This window comes from Cucumis melo, chromosome 3 (assembly GCF_025177605.1).
Source record: "Cucumis melo cultivar AY chromosome 3, USDA_Cmelo_AY_1.0, whole genome shotgun sequence".
NCBI lineage: Eukaryota > Viridiplantae > Streptophyta > Magnoliopsida > Cucurbitales > Cucurbitaceae > Cucumis > Cucumis melo.
The window spans coordinates 17,619,124-17,639,988 of NC_066859.1; the positions used below are offsets into that span (position 1 = coordinate 17,619,124).

The 20,865-nt window shown below is 34.3% G+C and overlaps 1 protein-coding gene across 1 annotated transcript; it reads left to right on the forward strand.

Moving 5' to 3' along the window:
• The first annotated feature begins 606 nt into the window (after positions 1-606).
• Positions 607-9,221, forward strand: LOC103502258 (somatic embryogenesis receptor kinase 2). Its single transcript, XM_008466127.3, has 11 exons — positions 607-1,235; positions 2,068-2,200; positions 2,303-2,374; positions 4,066-4,209; positions 4,937-5,008; positions 5,092-5,163; positions 5,251-5,363; positions 7,428-7,559; positions 7,641-7,982; positions 8,153-8,547; positions 8,662-9,221. Exons 1-11 carry the CDS (start codon positions 1,142-1,144, stop codon positions 8,974-8,976), a joined length of 1,884 nt encoding a protein of 627 aa, XP_008464349.1. The 5' UTR covers positions 607-1,141; the 3' UTR covers positions 8,977-9,221.
• Positions 9,222-20,865: the final 11,644 nt, after the last annotated feature.

The window sequence follows — 20,865 nt, forward strand, 5'->3', positions numbered from 1 at the left end:
TATATCGTGCAGAGAATTTAAAAAATAAATTATTTAGATTTGGTTACCCAAATTTAAACGATCGTGTATCAAATAATAGTCAAATATGAGCGATCGTGTGCCAAATATATTACGTGCATTATTAACGGTGTGGTTGACGAGATATTTTTTATATTTTCTATGGTAGGCAGTTTTTTCCGTTTTTAGAATTATTCTATATAGTGTAAATATTTTGGGGTTTTGTTATATTTTGTAAAAGATCTCTTTTAATATTCTTATTTCTTTATTTATATATTATTATTTTAATATTATATTTTGTGGACGTGTGTTTTCATTGTGCCTGATTTTTACTACGCAAACAACCATATATCTTTGATTAGTTTTAAGCCCGTTTTTCCTCTACGAGTGGTAGGTTGGAATCTTCATTTTTCCATTTAAAATATAGGTTTTAAAAAAAAAGGAAAGTAAAAACATAAAAAAAAAAAAAGAAAAAAAAAAGAAAAAAGAAGAAGAAAAGTAATAATAATGAGGAGCAAATGTCTTGGTTGGAGCTTGTCACGTCACTTTCCACGATGTAGCGCGAAGGCGTTTTTGACTGCGTTTGGTCAGCTCGGTCAGCATCGCCGGGCAGCTCCCTACCCTCACAAAAAATACGTCTGGAGTACTAATCTCTCATTCTCTCTCCATTTTCAAGTTTCAATCTCTTTTTCTTTCTGCATCCACTCCTCAAAAGGAGAGAGAAAACGAAAAAAAAAAAAAAAAGAAAAGAAATACACTAATCCCACTCCAAAACACTTTCGTAGACAGGGAGAGAGAAGAGAGAGACAGCGGAAAAGGGAAAGTAAGTTTGGAAGAAGAAAGCTATGCCCGTGAAACAGCAAAAGAATTACTGAAATATTCTGATTTTTCTCTTCTGGGGTTCGCCTTTTTGAGCTCGCCAGATCGGCTTTGCGTGCTGTTGATTTTTCACGATTCTGTCTTTCACCTCAAATGTTGGAGTTTTTGTTGCATTTGTGAGCTGGGTTTTTGAGTTTGGAGTGTTTGGAGCCTTTTCTTTTGGGTTTTAGGTTTTGTTTCCAAGTGGGGTTTTGGAGGTTGGCTCTGTGATGATTGTGTTTGTTGGCCAGTTTTACCATTTGGATCTGATGTTGATGATCACTTAATGGAGATGGAGCTGTACAAGGTTTTGGCTCTGGGTTTCGTCTCTTTGATCTTGTTGGTTCGTCCACTATGGCTCGTTTCTGCCAACATGGAAGGTGTGTTATGTGTGTATTTTTCCAGCAATTGCTCTACAATCACTTCCTCCTTCATCAGGAGCCTGATGAATTTAATCTTTTCGTTTAAAAGTACTTTATTCTTCTGAATGTGGAAATGCCTTTATTCTTCTCTACCCCCTTTTTGTTTCTTGTGTATTTGGATGCTTGGAATTTGCTTAAATTTGTTCTTTTGTTTTTGTTTTTGTTTTTTTGTTTTTGTTTCTTCCTTGGGTTGTGTTGTAAGATTGGTATCATATTGGAGTTACCAGTAACTGATTGTATATATGAAAAGGAAAAGGGTTCATGGTTGGCTTGTCTTGATTCTTACACGAGTTTACGGGAAACCATGTACGAGGAGATTTTGTTGGATTTTGGTGCATCAAACTGAACTACGTAATCTAATCAAAGCCTTCATTTTCTGCATGATGATATGTGTTTTGAAAAAGAGAGCGGGGGTCACGTCAGTTATATCCTGATACCAATTCCGAAGTGCAAAGGCATTTTAATTGGTTCTCCAACGAGCAGAGAGTTTTCTTTCCTTAACCCAGTGTAGGGAATTCAAAGTTAAATTGCCTCAACTAAGATGGTGCCAAAGGGTCTAGTGGTCCTTTTCTACTATTCCTTGTTGCAAATGACCAGTGGTTGCGGGGTTGAAGTACAGAATTCTCATTTCTAATGTATATGTCAAGTAAAACGGACTTGATGGCCCTTGTGACGGCTGAGACGTTCTTGGTGTTACAGAAAACTTCACCTTCTTTTGGAACTTCTATTCTTTGTGCTGTCATGTTATTCTTATACGTATGTTAACTAGTTTACTTTTATTTTTGAACAGGTGATGCTTTGCATAGCCTAAGAACCAGCTTGCAAGATCCTAACAATGTCTTGCAGAGTTGGGATCCCACTCTTGTCAATCCCTGTACATGGTTTCATGTTACATGTAATAATGATAACAGTGTCATAAGAGTGTAAGCTATTCACTCATACATGGTCTTTTCACCAAATGATTCTGATAAGTAGTAATTAACAGGTCTGCAAATAATGTAGATGTTGTTATATGTCTTTTTCAGTGATCTTGGAAATGCAGCTTTGTCGGGCACACTTGTTCCACAGCTTGGCTTGCTAAAAAATTTGCAGTATCTGTAAGTTATTTGTACCTTAAATTTGTTTGTTGTTGTTTATTTCGTTTTTATCAAGTACCTTTCTATCTCTTTCATTCTGTCATGGTCTTGTGATATATCCATTTTCACACTGGCAGCAACCATAGTGAAATTGGTAGAGGGAAAATCTATATGAACTGATTATGCAATGGGATGATATGATTTACTCTAAGATTATGAACTTAGGCATGAGATCTTGAATATAATCTTTTGTTTCTTTTCCCTTTATACAATTTCTTTATAAAAGTTTCTGTTATATTTGATGAATGAAACTTGATAATTCAAATAATCACTCTTCAACTTGAAAATTTTTACTATCTAGGTGATGGAGAGCCAAAATAGTATCCTGAGATATTGAAGGACAGAAGGAGTAAGATTGGGAGGAAATATCAGCCTCAGTCCATTTTAGGCTAAATTGTTCAAAAGGCCTTCAGTGTACTTGTTTGGTGTCAGTTTTTTCCTTAATGTCTCAAAAGTTCAATTCTGTCCACAATCTTTTAATTTGTTTTAAATGAACCCTCGTTATAATATCTCACAAAAATTAAAAGTTTGTGAGTAAATTAAAAATATTTAGGAACCAAGGTAGTATGAGATGCGATACTATTGTCCCACATTGACTAGAGTGGGATAACCAATGTGGTGATTAAGTGGTTCGCTCTCCCACATTAATAGCTGGTTTTTGTGGTGTGGTTCTCCAAGGTGCTTAAGTACCTAACAGTAGTATGGGGGGTGGGGGGTTGTTGACGTTTTGGATGGGATGGGTATTGTTAGGAATCGAGGTAGTATGAGATTCCTTTGTCCTACATTGGTTAAAATGGGATGACCTATGTGGTACTTAATTGGCTTGGCTCTCTCACCCCAATAGACTGGGTGTGGTTCTTGAAGATGCTTAAAGTACCTAACATATTCTAAACGTAGGGAGAAGCAAAATTGAAGCCAACTATGTACTTTAGCAGTATTTATATGATCTTTCCGAAAAGAAAAAAAGGAGCATTTTTATGATTTACTTGGTTTCAATTTAACCACCCTGACTTGATTCTCCAATTTTATCGTATGTCCCTAAAGGGATGACTTAGATTCTCATTTGGTCCTAACTTAGTATTTTATTTTAGATTTGCCCTTAATGTTTTAAAAGCTTCAATGGATGGTTTTCTTTGCAACGAATTAAATGGTTGAGTATAAAATTCAAACTTCTAAAAGGGAAATTGAAGCTACATAGATCAAGAGCAATTTGTAGAATTGAGTCTTCATTTTTAATACTTGAACTTGGTGCACCTTGCTGGAACTTTTTGAAATCAATGCCATTTGGAGTGTCTTTTTGCAAGCTCTACTGATTTCTTTTTGTAATTTCATCTATCACTGTAGTAACCAACTGACGGGCTGTTATAGTGGTCAACCAAAATTTTGTAAGGGATTCATATCATGCCAAACTCAAAATGGTTGGAAAACCTCACGTACATAGTATCTCAAATATCCTAGTAGGTTTTGAATCCCACAGGGTGCTGATCTAAAAAAAAATACAGATAAAAATGTCCTAGTAGGTTATAGTATTACCCAGATATCTTTTTCCATGTTCATTGTCATTCCTATTACCTTGATTACATTACATTAATATAGATCGATGACATACATTATTTGACTAATTGTTTTTGTTACCCACTTCTTGATGACAGAGAGCTCTACAGTAATAACATAAGTGGAGTAATTCCAAGTGATCTGGGAAATCTGACTAGTTTGGTGAGCTTAGATCTTTATTTGAATAGATTTTCGGGTCCAATTCCAGACACATTGGGCAAGCTGTCAAAACTCCGGTTCCTGTGAGTTTATGTTGCTATACCTGAAAATCCCTTTTTAACCATTTCAGAATGTTTGTGAAGTTGCTTTCAGATTGCAGTTCCAATTAGTTTATTACTTTCTGTGATATTTATGATATTATTTTTGTGTTTCATGTTTGCAAAAGCCACTTTCACCATCTACGGAAAGCTTTGTTTTGTTTTGTTTTGTATTGTATTTGTTGTTTGTTTGTTTGTTTCTTTTTTTCTTTAATGGGAAAAAGTGAATCCTTCATTTCATTGGTAAGTTGAAATGACAAATGAATAAAAAAGGCAGACTATGTGCCAATCGAATTATAGAAAACACTTCCAATGGATAGGTGATGGATAAGTGAAGCAATCATTTTGGTATCCTTTTGACAGTGCACTGTGCAGGGAAAGTTGATGTTCCCTGATTTTACATTCCACAACTATTTTGAAAATCCATAATTTACACTTTAATAGTTATTATAGCTCACTACGCTGTTAATTACATTTGATTTTTTTTTATTTTCATGGGACTTAAATAATTACCTCATATGAGTTGATTGCTTGCTTTTCTCTCTCTCTCTCTCTCAATTGAAAGAGAAAAAATTATCAAATTTAATTGGCCATTTGTAGTTTGTTATCCAAATATATATTTATTCATGACTTGTTCATTTTATTCATCTAGTTTGAGTTGTTTTGTATATTTCTTACATTGCTTTTTCTTGGAATGTTTTAATAAGGATAGCCGGCTGAACAACAACAGCTTAGCAGGCCCCATTCCTATGTCATTGACTAATATTTCATCCCTTCAAGTGCTGTGAGTATTACTCTCACTTCCTCACAAGTTTGCCAAGTAGTATGGATAAAGTACAAATTATGAGGTTACCTCTTCCTTTCCAGGGATCTATCGAATAACCATCTCTCAGGCATGGTTCCAGATAACGGTTCCTTCTCCTTATTCACCCCCATCAGGTTTCTTGATGACTGTTAGAGCCTATGTTTTTTAAGTTTGATTTGTGTGACTTGGCTGAAAAATTTGGTTCTTTTTTCTCTTGACAGTTTTGCCAACAACTTGGATCTTTGTGGCCCTGTTACTGGCCGTCCTTGCCCTGGATCTCCTCCATTTTCTCCTCCTCCACCATTTGTCCCACCACCACCTATATCTTCACCAGGTGAATTATTTTTTGGGGTTTTAGTGTATTTCTTGCAATTAACTTCAGTATGGATTCCTGGAATTCTGTTTTTGCAGTACTATCTTTTTACTAGTTTTTTGTTGTCTGTAGCTTCAGAGATGAGATTTGATAAACTTCTATATAGATATTTGAGACATGACTATGTTATGATGTTATCTTATCACTTCTTTTCCCTTTTATCTGAATCATGTATCATGTTTTTTCTTTTTTGGTTTCAAAAGGATTTGCTGCATGCTTAAACATAGGGTCCCATGTGATTCTAGACTTTGCAGTGTTTCCTTGTAAATCCTTTGAGCAGAATTCTTCGAGGAAAGTGCTGTTTATGTGGTTCATGAATTTTGTTATGCCCCTTAGAGTAGGGATGAAAATGGGCAGCTTGATAGAGAAAAGACAGACACAACCCAGCAATGGTTTTCCTCTCTTCTCCTGGAAAACAATGGTTCGGTATGTTTATCCCTCCTCCCCCTGCGAAATGATGGATGGGTTTTTTGTTTCTCCTATCTGCCTATGATATGTTCATCCATACCGGAATTGACTCCTCATCAGAACATTGTGGTCGAGCTTTTTGTCAAGGGCTTTAACAGTGAGACCAAATGTCTTTGAAGTTGCCTAGCACAACCATTGATTCTGCTCAGGCTTTCCCTTGAGTGTTACTGATGCAATTTTTGCAATCTTCAACGAGCATCACATCCCACTATGAGCAGGTGCTGTTGAAGGGTAGACTCAGCTATATTTCTTATGGAGCATTCTTCAAGAGCAACAATGGTTGAGTGTTGTTTCTCCAATATCTTATAAGCTTGATTTGTTTCATAACTTGGCAATAATGGTGGAAGGATGCTGCAATGGTATTTGGTTGATAGCTACAGATGTTGACAGATGGTAGTGTTGGCTGGTGGCATGTACTTTTCCTTTCCTAGTGGAAATGATCGACAACATCAGTACAGTATAGAGTAGAATATAAGGGTATTGCAATGTTAGGTCGGGTTTCGGGATTAAAATAAAGGACAATCCAACCCAAGATTCTTCTTAACAAAACATTATGATTTCTACCTTTTCTGGAAACAGATAGGCCTCGTCCAAACTATTTAAAACCAGCCCATTAGAGGGAAGCTCATCCAAGCTATTTCTATTGCTCTCTATCTTTGTTTCTCTTTAGAGGATTCAAGTAATTCTTCCTTCTTAGTTTTTTTTCTCTTCCCATTTTTGGGTGATTGAAATCTTTGCCCCGTTTTTGCATTCCTGTCAGTGTTTGTTGTCATTCTTCCAGTTCCAAGCCTAGTTTCATTGACTCCATGTTCCTTTCCAACAGTAACTGGAACATACAATCTATGGCTAGAATTGGTTCTCCTGGATGAATGTGCTTCCATACCAATTTGTTAGGTTTCCCAACGCAAAGAAAAGGAAGAACACAAAGTAACCCAAGGTAGAAATATGATATTGTCTGTGGAGCACCTCTTATCAAACAAATGTTCTGGCAAATGGAACCTCGTATTTTCTTCTAAAGCTTCATATTTTTCAAGAGATTCAATTCATCCTATTTGTGTTTATTATATAGATTGAGAACTTCAACTTGTTTGATAATATGATTACTTAATTTTTAATTTTTTATTTTTTATTTGAACTGCTTATAATGTGCTTTTAAGACTGGAGAAGATTAAACCCTGCATTTCCCCATTTGAAATATTGTGGATACTTGAGCTTTTTACGGGTGTTACAAGAGAGTTGAAGGTGATTTCTCTAGTCAAAATGGAGGTAAAAGTGTAGAAATAACGAGTCATCTCAAAATCTTAGTTGTGTCTGATTTGGTTAAATGGAACAATGGAAGAAAGATGGCAGGAAAGCATCTTTAAAGGGATCGTATGGTACCAACTCCATTCTTTAAAGGAATCTTTTGTTTTTACCTCCTTGTGTTCTTATACTTTTGTATTTGGTAGATCAAACAGCCTTCTTACAGTCTCCTGAACATCTAGGCTCTTCTATATAGTTTTTCCTGGGAATGGACATTGATTCTTAAGAAAAATAATACGTGATGGTAATTACCAGGAGGGAATAGTGCGACTGGAGCTATTGCTGGTGGAGTTGCTGCGGGTGCTGCTTTACTTTTTGCAGCTCCAGCAATTGCGTTTGCATGGTGGCGTCGTAGGAAACCCCAAGAAGTCTTCTTCGATGTTCCTGGTTGGTCTTTTTCCTTAATAAAATCTTCCAATGGACTAAGATTGTTTGATTCATTTTGTTTGTTATTTTATCACTATGCAGCCGAAGAGGATCCAGAGGTGCATTTGGGACAGCTTAAAAGATTTTCACTGAGAGAACTACAAGTGGCAACTGATAGTTTTAGTAACAAGAACATACTTGGGAGGGGTGGATTTGGCAAAGTCTATAAAGGTCGATTGGCAGATGGTTCTTTAGTAGCTGTTAAAAGACTTAAGGAAGAGCGTACACCAGGTGGAGAGCTGCAGTTTCAAACAGAAGTAGAGATGATCAGCATGGCCGTGCATCGGAACCTACTACGACTACGTGGATTTTGCATGACACCAACTGAACGACTTCTTGTTTACCCCTACATGGCCAATGGAAGTGTTGCGTCTTGCTTAAGAGGTACCTGTTTTCAGGTCGAGATGTTCTTTGTCAGGCATTTTCCTTCTCTGCCCATCAAGATGGTGTTGTGAAAAAAATGGTTTTCTTTCTTCTTAAATCTAAATAAGATTAAAATGAAGTTTACAATTTATACGAGTTCTTTTCTAATCAGTTTGGTTCTAATATTTTAGAACGACCACCATCTCAACCACCTCTTGATTGGAGAACGAGAAAGCGAATTGCATTGGGATCTGCAAGAGGGCTGTCTTATTTGCACGATCACTGTGATCCAAAGATTATTCATCGTGATGTAAAAGCTGCAAATATTTTGCTGGATGAGGAGTTTGAAGCTGTTGTAGGGGACTTTGGGTTGGCCAAGCTTATGGATTACAAAGATACTCATGTCACCACTGCAGTACGTGGTACGATTGGACATATAGCTCCTGAGTACCTTTCCACTGGGAAATCTTCTGAGAAAACAGATGTTTTCGGGTATGGTATCATGCTGTTAGAGCTTATCACTGGTCAAAGGGCTTTTGATTTGGCTCGACTTGCCAATGATGATGATGTCATGCTTCTTGATTGGGTAAGAACACTAAGGAAACTAGGTTCATTATTTATTACTGGGGCTGGGGACTGAAGAGTGTAAATATGCATGTTTTGATGAAGTATTAGTTAACAGAACTTCTCGATTTAATAGGTGAAAGGACTATTGAAAGAGAAGAAGCTAGAAATGCTGGTTGACCCTGATCTTCAAAATAATTATGTAGAATCTGAGGTAGAACAGTTGATTCAAGTTGCTTTACTCTGCACACAAGGCTCCCCAATGGACCGACCAAAGATGTCCGAGGTGGTAAGAATGCTTGAAGGTGATGGATTGGCAGAAAGATGGGATGAGTGGCAAAAGGTAGAAATCCTTCGGCAAGAAATCGATCTATCGCCCCATCCAAATTCCGATTGGATTGTCGATTCAACTGAAAATCTGCATGCAGTCGAGCTTTCTGGTCCAAGATGACCTCCCCATGGCTCGGTAAAGAAAAGGAATGATTTGTGACTTTAATTTTTACTTATAAATTTCTTCTACTTTTTTTCTTCTTTTTTTTTTTCTCCCCCTTTTTGGTTTCTCTTTCTTTCTTAGCAACCATATCCTATTCCTAATTATTCTGTAACTGCATTTTGAAATTCATTTGTGCATCAGTAATCAGCCTTTGTCCATTTGCAAATTGTACCATCTTATAGTGCAAGTGATGGTGTTTTATATTTTATCTATTTGCAATTTTGATCTGTGCAGGTTTAACCTTTAAAAATCTCTTCTTTTTATCCATCTGGCTGTCTTGTCCTCAACCACAATTTTATTTCTCTACTGAAATTGTCCTGCATAGACTCTCTTAAGCTTCCCATCCCACATTTATTACTCTCATTTAAGGGCTAGCTCTAAATATGGCAATCAAACCCAAACAAATACCAAACATAGCACAATTCAAACGAGTAATGAGAGGAATAATCAATTGTAATAAAATTCAGAAGATTGTTTAATTGTCGTTGTTCAACTAATTTTTTTCTATTCATGGTAGGATAAAAATGCCCTTGCAAGTAAACTTCTTTATTTTTCTTCCTAAAAGAAATTACCTTAATCATATTGTAAGATGGATGCCATAAATTTTTATGGTAGATATACTGGTTTTGATAAACGATATTACAGCAATTTATTTGTTGCATTCGTAAGAATCTACCGTTTCCATGAAATAAGGCGACCACTTGCTTGACTATGTAAAATATTGAGTTTAATCATTCAATATCTTGGGCGACATGTTTGATTGCATAGATGTTGTTCGGTCTTTGATCTTATGGATTAAAAATACAATATGTTTGTAGGATGATAACCACGAAAAGATCCAACAGGAGACAAGGTTGCAAGATACAACTTAATTTATGGTTTTTGTTGACTTTGATGTCGTAACTCCAAGGTTATGTTTTGCCAAATTTATCCAAGCTTAAAAAAGTCGTATATCTATTAGCACTCGTCAGTATTTTTCAACATAAAGATGGTCGGATCAAATAGTAAGTCTTTAGTTCTTGAATGCAAGATAGACTTTATGTAATTGGTTTTTGAGAATCTATGAACCAGGTTTGAGTAGATTATTGTAATATATGGACTTGTGAGTAGTTATGGTCTATGTTTGAGATACAAACTATTATATTTGGTTCGTAATAGTATGTGTTTTGTATGTTGATTGTTTTAGCCTTGGTTTAATAGTATGTTTGAAGTGCATGTTATATTATAGTCTAAATCCTAACAATATGTGACTTAAATGTAGATTATTTTAGATCGTGTCGAATTATTGTCTAAAGAAATTATCTTTTTAGTCACCAAATTTAGAAGAATGCATGTTTGTTCCTGAGTTGTAAAAGTATATCTTTTTAGTTATCAGATTTATAAAAGTTGACTTATTTGATCATCGAGTTTTCAAAACATACCATTTTAGTCCTAAAATTTTTTAAACATACCGATTTAGTCCTAGAGTTTTTTAAAAATAGGTTTAGAAAGCCCCTTAAATAACTCTATACTTTTATTTATAATAATTATATGATATTTTAAATTAGATGAATAATTCCTGAAATTCATTTCATCTTTAAAACTATTTCTTTTATAATTTAAATATGGGGTTTTTTAAAAAATATAACAAAACGGCAAAATATTTATATTGTATAGAAAAAATTTTAAAACGAAAAAAGTCCACAGCTCACAATGGAATATATCAAAAATGCTTCTGTCAACAATGCCGTCAACAATGCGTATAATATATTTTGTACATGATCATTTAGATTTGGGCAGTCAAATCTAAACGGTTTTTTTCAAGATTCTTTATACATAATCGTTTAATTTGGTTGCACGATCGTTTAGATTTGGATAGCCAAATCTAAATGATTTTTTTTTAAAAAAATTCTTTGTTATACGATCATTCAGATTTGGTTACAGGATCGTTCATATTTGGTACACAATCATTTAGATTTGATCATTTAGATTTGGCTAAACGATTTATTCAAGATTCTTTTGGTACACGATCGTTTAATTTTTATACACAATTGTTTAGATTTGGCTACCAAAATCTAAGAAATTTCTTTTAAAGAGTATTTACTACACGATCATTTATTTTTTGCTATTTTTAAACGAGTTTTTTTCAAGATGTTTTATATTTAGTATATGATATTGAACAACCAAACAAATAGTTTGAAAAAAAAATAGATCTTTTATATTTAGTACACAATCTTGAACCAAATAACAATTTGAAAAAAAAAATAGAAAGAAGAAGAGGAAGAGAAAAAAGACGATGCAAAGAAAAAAAGATCGCAGAAAAGGAAGAGAAGAAAGACGGTGAGAAAGAAAGGCAAACCTAAAATATTTAAAAAGTTGGTCAGCGTCGTGAGTTTTTTCATTTTGTTACACGAGCCGTAATTATTTTGCCGATTTTTTATATTTATGAAAATTTTCCCTTAAATATCATATAATTATTTTAAAAAATCGAATATAGGAATACTCCAAGGATCTCTTAAACTTACTGTTAAAAACTCAAGGATTAAAAGCAGAAACAAATGAGTCAATCTTTATAAATTTTATAACTAAAGAGGTAAATTCTAAAAAATTATAGACAAAAAAACAACATACTCTTTAAAATTTCGGGCTAAAAAGTTGAGTTTTCCGTTTTTTTCCCCTCTACTATGATAGACAGCACCTCGAATGGGCATTGTTATTCCCTCATGTCTGACCAAATTAAAATTTGTGTCTTACTTTAAAATAAGTAGCAAAGTGAAGTCCAGAGTCAAATCCACAAGGACCCTCACATATTTCTCTATTAAATTACTTATAGTTAGGTAACTGAATCGGAGGGTGGTTTTAGTAAACTATAGTTAAAATTGCACGGAAGATAATGAGAGAAAAACTAGTTCAAACTATGATGAGATTAATGTGTGGTTTCCCAAATTCGTTGATCAATCGTAGAACTATCAAATTCATTACTTGTTTATGCTTAGCCAAATTGATTAGGGCCGTAATTAGTTATGCGAAGACAATCTATTCAACACACATTACCTAATTGCATTAAGTTCTAGAGATATGCTAAGATCAATTCATTAACTTCTGCCATCTAGTTAATTCACTTAATATGGTTTTCAAATACGATAGATTAAAGCAATACTTAGTGTGGTTGGTTTCTAGTTTAAGCAAGTTAATGTAATCTTATCCTCTAATGGTTCATAGCCGGTGCACCTCTCCACTATACTTTGAGGGGCAGTTTGGTCTTTTTAACCATTTGATGCAATAATAGACTAAATTGACTCAATTTAGCACCATGTCGATCTAAACGTTTCGTTCTACCTACTAAACCCTAATTACCAGTAAAATAAACAATTAAACTCATTAAACCAGGAAACAATCAAGAATTAAGAAGAGAAAGATAACACATTTCAACAATCATTTTTTTAATCCTATAAGTAATTATGTGTATGAAATATCATATTTTGAAAACATAATCAAAACTATTAGTTCCAACAATTTAAACAAAATTAATCGGTTTTAAGTTATGTTAAAACCTAGCCTTTTTTTTTTTTTTTTACATTTTGGGTGGTACTTTAGTAAATATGCAAGAAACAACAAAGTTCTAAAAGTGAAACAACTAATTTATAATTAGAGAACTGAAATATTGAGGACCATGGTGACATGCAAAAGATATTGTAAACATAAATGCATAATCAAAACAAGCTGGTTGTAGTTCATTATCGAGAAGATGTCCAAGACACGAGTCGATTATTAAACATTTTCTTGAGGAAGGAGGTCATAATACTCCAACTTCATGGTTGTGGTAATTGAAAAAAAGTTCTTTGTATCTTGTCCAATACAAAATATGATTTACATAAGCTTCATCCTCAGTTGGTTCTCCAGTTCAAGAATATCTTGGAGTTGGCTCTCCACTTTAAGTATTTTGACCTCTATCGAACACCTCTCTCTCAGGCATTTTGTAATCACCTTCAATTGGTCATTTTTATCACACCCCTTCTCGGACCATCTGCTCTTAGCCCAAAAGACGACATAAAGTCAACAGGCATCGCCCTCCTCTAATGATACCTGTTAATCCTACTCTGACTTGAACATGAGTTACAAACTATACATATGCAAATATATCTATCTTAGAAACATAACACAACGGTTACTTGAAACTATCCTAAATAACCATACAATGCAACCTAAACTAAAATTCATCGATATATACAGAACCTAGTAAAGACATTTTACAACCAAAGTATAACAATTTACAAGACTAACAACCAAAGTATAACAATTTACAAGACTAACACCCACTACCCCCTACCCATACTTTACCTAGTACTTACAAAACTCAAACTTAGGTGACTATATGAACTCTTAAGTACAACTTCACCCACGTATTGAAAATTGAACTGGAAGCTTCTAGCAAGCCATGGCAGTGTGTCGGACACAAAAAACTCGTTCTCTACCTTGAAAGTGAAAAAATATTTGAAAGAGTGAGCTATAAAGCCTAGTAAGTGACTAGGTTTCTAAAACAAATCACATTATAAACATTTAAGTAACAAACTCATCAATACATTTCCAAACAGTTTAACTTAGCAAATCATGCTAAATAATTTAATCTTTGCTAAGCATTTCAAATAGATATTCAAACTAGCTTTCCTCTCTATATTATAAACAAATCCTTTAAAAATGGTAGAGTTAAATTAATGCCAAATCCACCTCTAACCTAATAGTAGAGTAATCGCAATACAAACGAACACTGCATATTTAAACATTCTCTACTCTTGGCAAACTATAAAATCATAACTCATGCTTTGCTCAAACTTTTACGAACTTGTTTACTTAGAATTTAATTCTAAATTTCTCTTGTTAGCCAAAAATCATCCTTAACAATTTATGCTTAATTAAACTTCATAAACTAAATCACATACTTTTAAAATAGCTTTCTAAATAGTGATACAACTCAAACAGATAAACTCAAAATATGTTCAAACAATTTGGCTAGCAGACGAGTTTAGAAATCTCTATTTAAATTCATTTTGTCACTCATAGTCTCAACTAGATCCTCAGTCTGTAGACTTGGCCCTTTACTTCTTGACCTGTCAAACAAATCATAACTGGGTATCAGAACCCTAAATATTCTTGTTCTTCTATATCATACTTAATGTGACATACTAAAGATGTCATACAAAGATTCCAACTTAAGGAATAAAAATGACACTTTCACAAATTTGGCCAAAAATTTTGAAATTCAAATATCCAACTTTAGAAGCTCATAACTCTTTCATTTCTTATCTAAAGTAAGTTTATTTTATATCAAACTCTTCATTGTCAAATCCTCTACAACTTACTTGAAGGAATAAAGAACCAATTCTCAATACATCTTTCCAGAAATCACCCGAAATAGAAACTATAAAAATTTTACGATTCCAACCACCCTTTGTCTTCTACCTAAAAATTAACTTACTTCTAATCATATTTAGCTCAAATGATCCTAATAAAAGTTTTAGAAAATTGAATAATCCTTCAAAATATACTAAATAGAGCTTCTATATCCTCTTCTACACTTTGGACTACTTGAAAACAGAGGTCTTCCAGATTTACGTGCAAGTACAATATGCTCTCTTCTCCTTCTATTTTCGTCAGTTTAATATCAGATTTAGCTCAAGTATGCTTCAATAACTTTATTAGAAGATGAACGAGATTCAAAACTTTATAAGCTTCACCTTCTGATTCTCCTTGTATAGCTTGTAGTTAATAAAACATTAGAAGTGTGTCATGTGTTTCAAATCTGTCAAGGATGTGGCTTCAACTTGAAATTTTACCTGATTTCAATCATTTTTAGCTCAAACGTTCTTCATAAAAATTGTGGACTGTTGAGTTGCTTTCTAACCTGACGAATTTGAGCTTTTGATTTCACTTCTAGAACTCAAACTACATAAAACACTAGAACCTCTCCAAATTCGCATCCAAACCTAGTGTTCTGTCTTCACCGTCTTATTTCATCACTTTCTTATTAGTTGCAACTCAAGCATCCTTCGTAAATAAATCTAGACTTCTAACTTCTTTTGTGCAGCTCGAAATCAACCAGATACCAATAGCTTATTCGGCCAAAAATCTACTTTGGTTGAAGAATTCTCTTAAAATTCTTGATTTTCTCGAGCATCTGTCCCTCCTCGCCCCAACATTACTTTATTTGACCATGTGGAGGCATGACCACCTAGACATTCAAGATGAATCTCTTTGTGAGATAGCACGCAGACTGCCTAGTAAGTGGAATAAATACAACACAAAGCTCAATGTGAGATGAGAACTCATTTTGAAATAACAAGACTTCATTCATATTTGATAAAAGGGTACATCTACAACAAGTACAAGAGTTTCTTTAAACTGAAAATATGCAAATCTCAAAACAACACTTCCTCCGATTGCCTAACTCTACATGCTATGCGAGCTAACAGTGGCCACTACCAAGATGATGCAATTTACGTATGGCACAATAGGCGATCAAGACAATAAGTCAAATGCTGGATGTCCTTCGCTACCTGAGGAGGAGGAAGGGGAAAATAAAACAAAACATATGAAAAATTAAATAAAAAAGTCTAGTGAGTGAGGTTTTTCACCAACACATTTAGTGAATAAATTTCATCCGAACGCGTTGCAATTCTTTTTTGCAAAACCATGCGATATAAACAGTTATGTGTTTCAATAGTAAAATTTTGAGTTCAAATAAAATCATCTCAACACATGAAGCAATTTACACAATTAAAATCACATTTGACAATATTTATAAATCATATGAAAATCATTTCCTTTCAAATCATTCATAAAAGCTTATATCGCATAGGAACATATTTCTCATAACGCATTATATAAAATCATATCGCATAATCATTATGCATGCTTAATTACATTTTTGTACTCTTCCTTAGCTCAAGCACTTACCACACTCTTTTGCTGAGTTGCGGCTGTACGAAATGATCTTAACTCAACCGCAACTCTTCATCAATTTTATCACGCATAATGCGTCTTCCAATGTCAGATCACACAACAAGCAAAGGACATCCCGTACCAGATCACATAGCAAGTATGAAGAATCCCATTCCAGATCACACAGCAAAAATATGACATCCTATCCCATATCACAAGTAAGGATAAGGCATCCCACACTAAAACACACAACAAGTGTGAGGTATCATGTTGTGTAGGGTAGCAAAGATCATTTCATCTCAACATTCCAGTTCATTTTCAATTTCCAATCATTTGTAAACCAAATTCGTTTTAAGAATTTGAGAACATAAGAGAATCACAAAACTCAAGAACTCATTGAAGAAATATATAAAATTTCAAACATATTAAAAATTCTTTTAGTTTGAAAACATTTTAAGAAGAAACCACTGGCAACTAAATATCTTCCTCACATAAGCCCTTAGCTAAAGTTTCCTTGCACTTCTTTGCAACTCCTTGTTGAATTCAAGCTTGTGGTGAATCACTGAAAATCTTTGAAATTATTTCAATTCTTTCTTAAGTGGACACAAGGTCTCAACTCTCAAAATGATAGGACTTCTCTTATTCATGAACTTCTCCAGTGAAACTCCCTACACCAGAATGATTACCTCTGCCCAGCAATGAGAATTGTCTAATATCAAAACGTCATGTGTTACTACCACCTCCTTATCCTAAATTCAATTGGACAACAATATTAAATCAGCTCACCAGCCTTCTTACATAGGGATGACGTCAACTACTTCACGATGAAGGAAGCTCTCATTGCGTAATTCTTTTCTTACTGCATAAATGAACATGCCTTGCATAATTGCTTCGCAACACTTCCAGTCACCAGATCCCATCGCATGCAATCTCAACATGTTACACAGTTCTTGTCGTGTTGTCGCGTGCACTCTTATCGCGCACTTCAAAACGTGATCAGGGTCTTACAGTATCAAACCTCAAGAACTCTTTCGATTTGTTCTCTCAACTTTCTACTTTCATTTCTCTGAAAATTTGATGAAGAAAATGGTGAAGAATGCCTAGCGGTGGTAGGTTTTAAAACACCATTTCTCTTCTTTTCCTTTTTCTTTCTCTTTTTCTCTTTCTTTTTATTTCTTCATTTTGTTGTTTTTGTTTAAATAAATACAACCACTAATCTATTTCTCTTTTCCATTTTCTTTGTTTTTTTTAAATAATAAAAGTATTGGATAAAACTTCCAACTCCAACCAAAGAAATACAATACTTAATTTGTTTGACATAACTTAAATAACCTTAACATAAATAATTAGATAATTTTACCATTATTATAAAAAGAAGACAAAGCTCGGGTTTACATTTTTAAAGTCCATCCATTCCTAACAACTTCTACCATTTCATATTGATATCCAAATCACTTCCTCTTATTTCCTTTTGACACACTTCCTCCGTCGATGCTTTGGTAAGTATGTACCTTGCATCTCATCTTGTGACATGTCCACTCCCTAACTTGACATCATGATGATGTTCAATTCATGTGATTCATTGGTGGGAACACTATCATTCATATGGTTTGGCACATTAGACTAGATGTCTGCAAAGGTCTTTAACTATGCTCCCGTAGCCCAATCATTGCTGAAGACGTAGGCCAAATCATCATAGTGTGAGAGTGATTTGTGTAGAAGTTACTTTGTCGCAGGATGACTCTACATATGAAAAGTAAAGAAGATGTTATGTGGCAATTACCAACACTACAAGAAGTAGGGGTTCTACCGATGCATACATGCATCATTAAAAATAAAAAAATGCATTGGTACTATGCTGACACAGAAATGGACGTAGAGAAGCATGTCAAGAGTGTCGCATCGTGAAAGGAAAAGTTGACGCATAAATGAGATGACGTTGGCAAAGGGGTAATGCCAACACATGATTCGTCGTCATGGCCAACACATCGAAAATGGGGTAATGACAAAGTTTGGTCAAAGCGTCGGAACTAAGGTACTGTCGACGTCCGATCAACGCGTCAGTAATATGGTACTTCTAACATCGTACATCGGCTTAGAAGAACCACCGATGCGGCATTGGCATACCTTGTGACGACGTCGTGTCGGCGGAGTTACCCATTCTCGACACATTTGTTGTGTCATGAAAACCTTTTTATAATATTTTTAAATTTTTAAATTTTTAATTTTTTAATTTTTTTTATTTTTTGCTATCGAAATTGAATTCGGTTTAAATTCATTCAAATACTAAAAAGTTAACGTAAATTTAATAAAATAGAAAATGAAATTTATATTAAAATTAATTCAAATATACCAAAAATACATGTTTGTAGTTTAGAAAATACATGAATATGAAAACTATAGACATAATATAAGTGATGCGAACGCAGTTCCCCATGTCTTCAAACCTACAATGACACGAAATTAAGTTTAAATATATATCACCAATAAGAAATTAAAGAACGTAAAAGTTGAAAATTATGTATCTTAATGAAATTAACGTCCTCTCGAAGGTCGAGTTCTTCAATCATTTTCTTCATTTCTTCCATCTGGCAAGCATTTTCTTCGTGTTTTTGATTACTTTCTTCTTCTACTTTTCGAAGACGAGCTTTTAGCTCGTTAATCTACCTAGCATGCATCTCTCACATGTGGAATGTAGACAAAAAACTGCCAGCAGCAGTGTCGGGACTTTGGCATGGGGTCCCAACTAAGATCTTTTAAGTAGCCCAGCCATCTACCCAAGACTTTCTCGCATATCTTATCTCTAGAGAGAGGTTGAGAACCCTTTGGGGTAGACTGGGACACGAGTTCCAACATTTGATTCTGCAAGAAAAAATTTATTAATTAAGTAAAAGTTTAAATCAAATGTTGTGTAAAATAAGACAATAGTATTGCAGAAACTTACATGAGCATCTGCAATAATCGGCAAAACGAATTGGCCATCCCAAGCATGTGTTTCCTTGAATAACTTCACACAGTCGATCGGATGACCTCGTTGTTCAGCGAGCTCGTGCAATCGTTGTAGAAACACTTGGCGTCACTATTGTGGTTGTAGGCCTGCTTAGCTCGAGCAACCCTGTTCATCGATGATTGTTCCTACATGCAAACAATAAAAATGTTACATACAAAATGTGTCGCAATACCTTGTGCGGAATTTTTCTCTCTCTATTAAGACTAGCCTTGTACCGAGACTCACCACAAGTTGGACAATATTGCAAATCGGCGAACTCCTTCCAGTACAATACACAATCATATTTACACGCCCGAATAGTCTCGTATCCCAAGCTCAAGTCATGTAGTTTTTGTTTTTCTTCATAGAAAGAACTAGGAATAGTAGTACTACACATTGGAAACGCATGTTTTAATAGTTTCAATAACATGTCGAAGGACTTGTTACTCCAACCGTTGAGAACCTTGACATGCATCGATGTAACCAAAAAGTTCATAAATAAAAATTCTAAATAGTCAGGGTATAGCTCACGACGTGCTTGGTTTAATAATTTCTTAAATATATTCGTTGTTTCCTCTTCTACACCACTATTGAACGACATGTCATTCTCCAAACCTTCCTCCACCGTTTATTCTTCGTGTTCAACCGGAGCTTGTAAATCATGCAACATACCCAACATTTCATTGTCTTTAGAAAACGGATTACTACTAGTTCCTTCAATATGGGCAACCATAATTTTAACTAAATAAATTATCTACCTAACGCTGCAAACAAATTATCTTGCACTAAGGGCAACCATAACTTTAACTAAATAAAGGCTACCTTACTTCTAACAAACAAATTATGTTCACAAATAACAAACTACAGGCTACCATAATTGCAAGACAACCACAACACATCAATAAAAAGTTTCAAATTCATCAATTTAAAATTTTCAATATAGTTAAATCTCTCTATAACAATCATAACCACAATTTCAATAATTTAAACCCTAACATATTATAATTTTCAAAATTCCATTCATACATATAATTTTGTTTTAAAACAATTCAATATTCATTTTAACTCAAAAACTCTAACAATTTCAATATACAATTTAAATTCCAAAAACATTTACTTTTTCATGCAACAAATTTAATAATAACCATACGTACAATATACGATCTACACATACAATATATATACAATCTACAATCTACAAATTATACATACAATATACAATATACATACAAAGAACCAATCTACAATCTATAAATTACAATCACAATTACAATATACATATATCTCTTTAGAAACTAAAAAAAAAACCAAATACAACACTTTTATCAGTAGAGACGAAAAACTAAGTGGACTACGATAGGAGGATGGTGGGCGGTCGACGGCGGCGACGATTGATGGCGGACGTGCGGCAAACGACTTTCTCTCTTCTCTTTTCTTTCTTTATCTTTTCTCTTTTCTTCTTCATTTGTGTTCTGTGTTTCTCCATGTAATACTGACACAGTCACTTATGGCGTCGTGAAAACGTTTTCAAAATTAGTCAAAACATCACAATTTCTCGTGATGTTACCTACCTTTACGTCAGTAAAAGGTAGACCTATAATGATGCCATGCATTTTGACATCTGCAGAAAGGTTGTCATAATTATTTAAAGGTGCAACTTTTTCCTATGTGGTCAATGCAATGTCGTCGTAGACTGATCAACTACCGATGTCATGCATGTACACGTCGCGATTTATATCAATTTTAATAATATTTTCTACTTTCCCCGATGTCATGCCCTTCCACATCGACCATTGTTGGGGTAACAGCGATGTGTACATGCATGACATCACAAAAAAATATATATATTATTATTTAAATGACATGTTTCGCAACGTCTCCATAGACAGCGTCGTGGAAGGCTTATGCTTTATCGATGTCATCACGTCAAAGTCGACAAA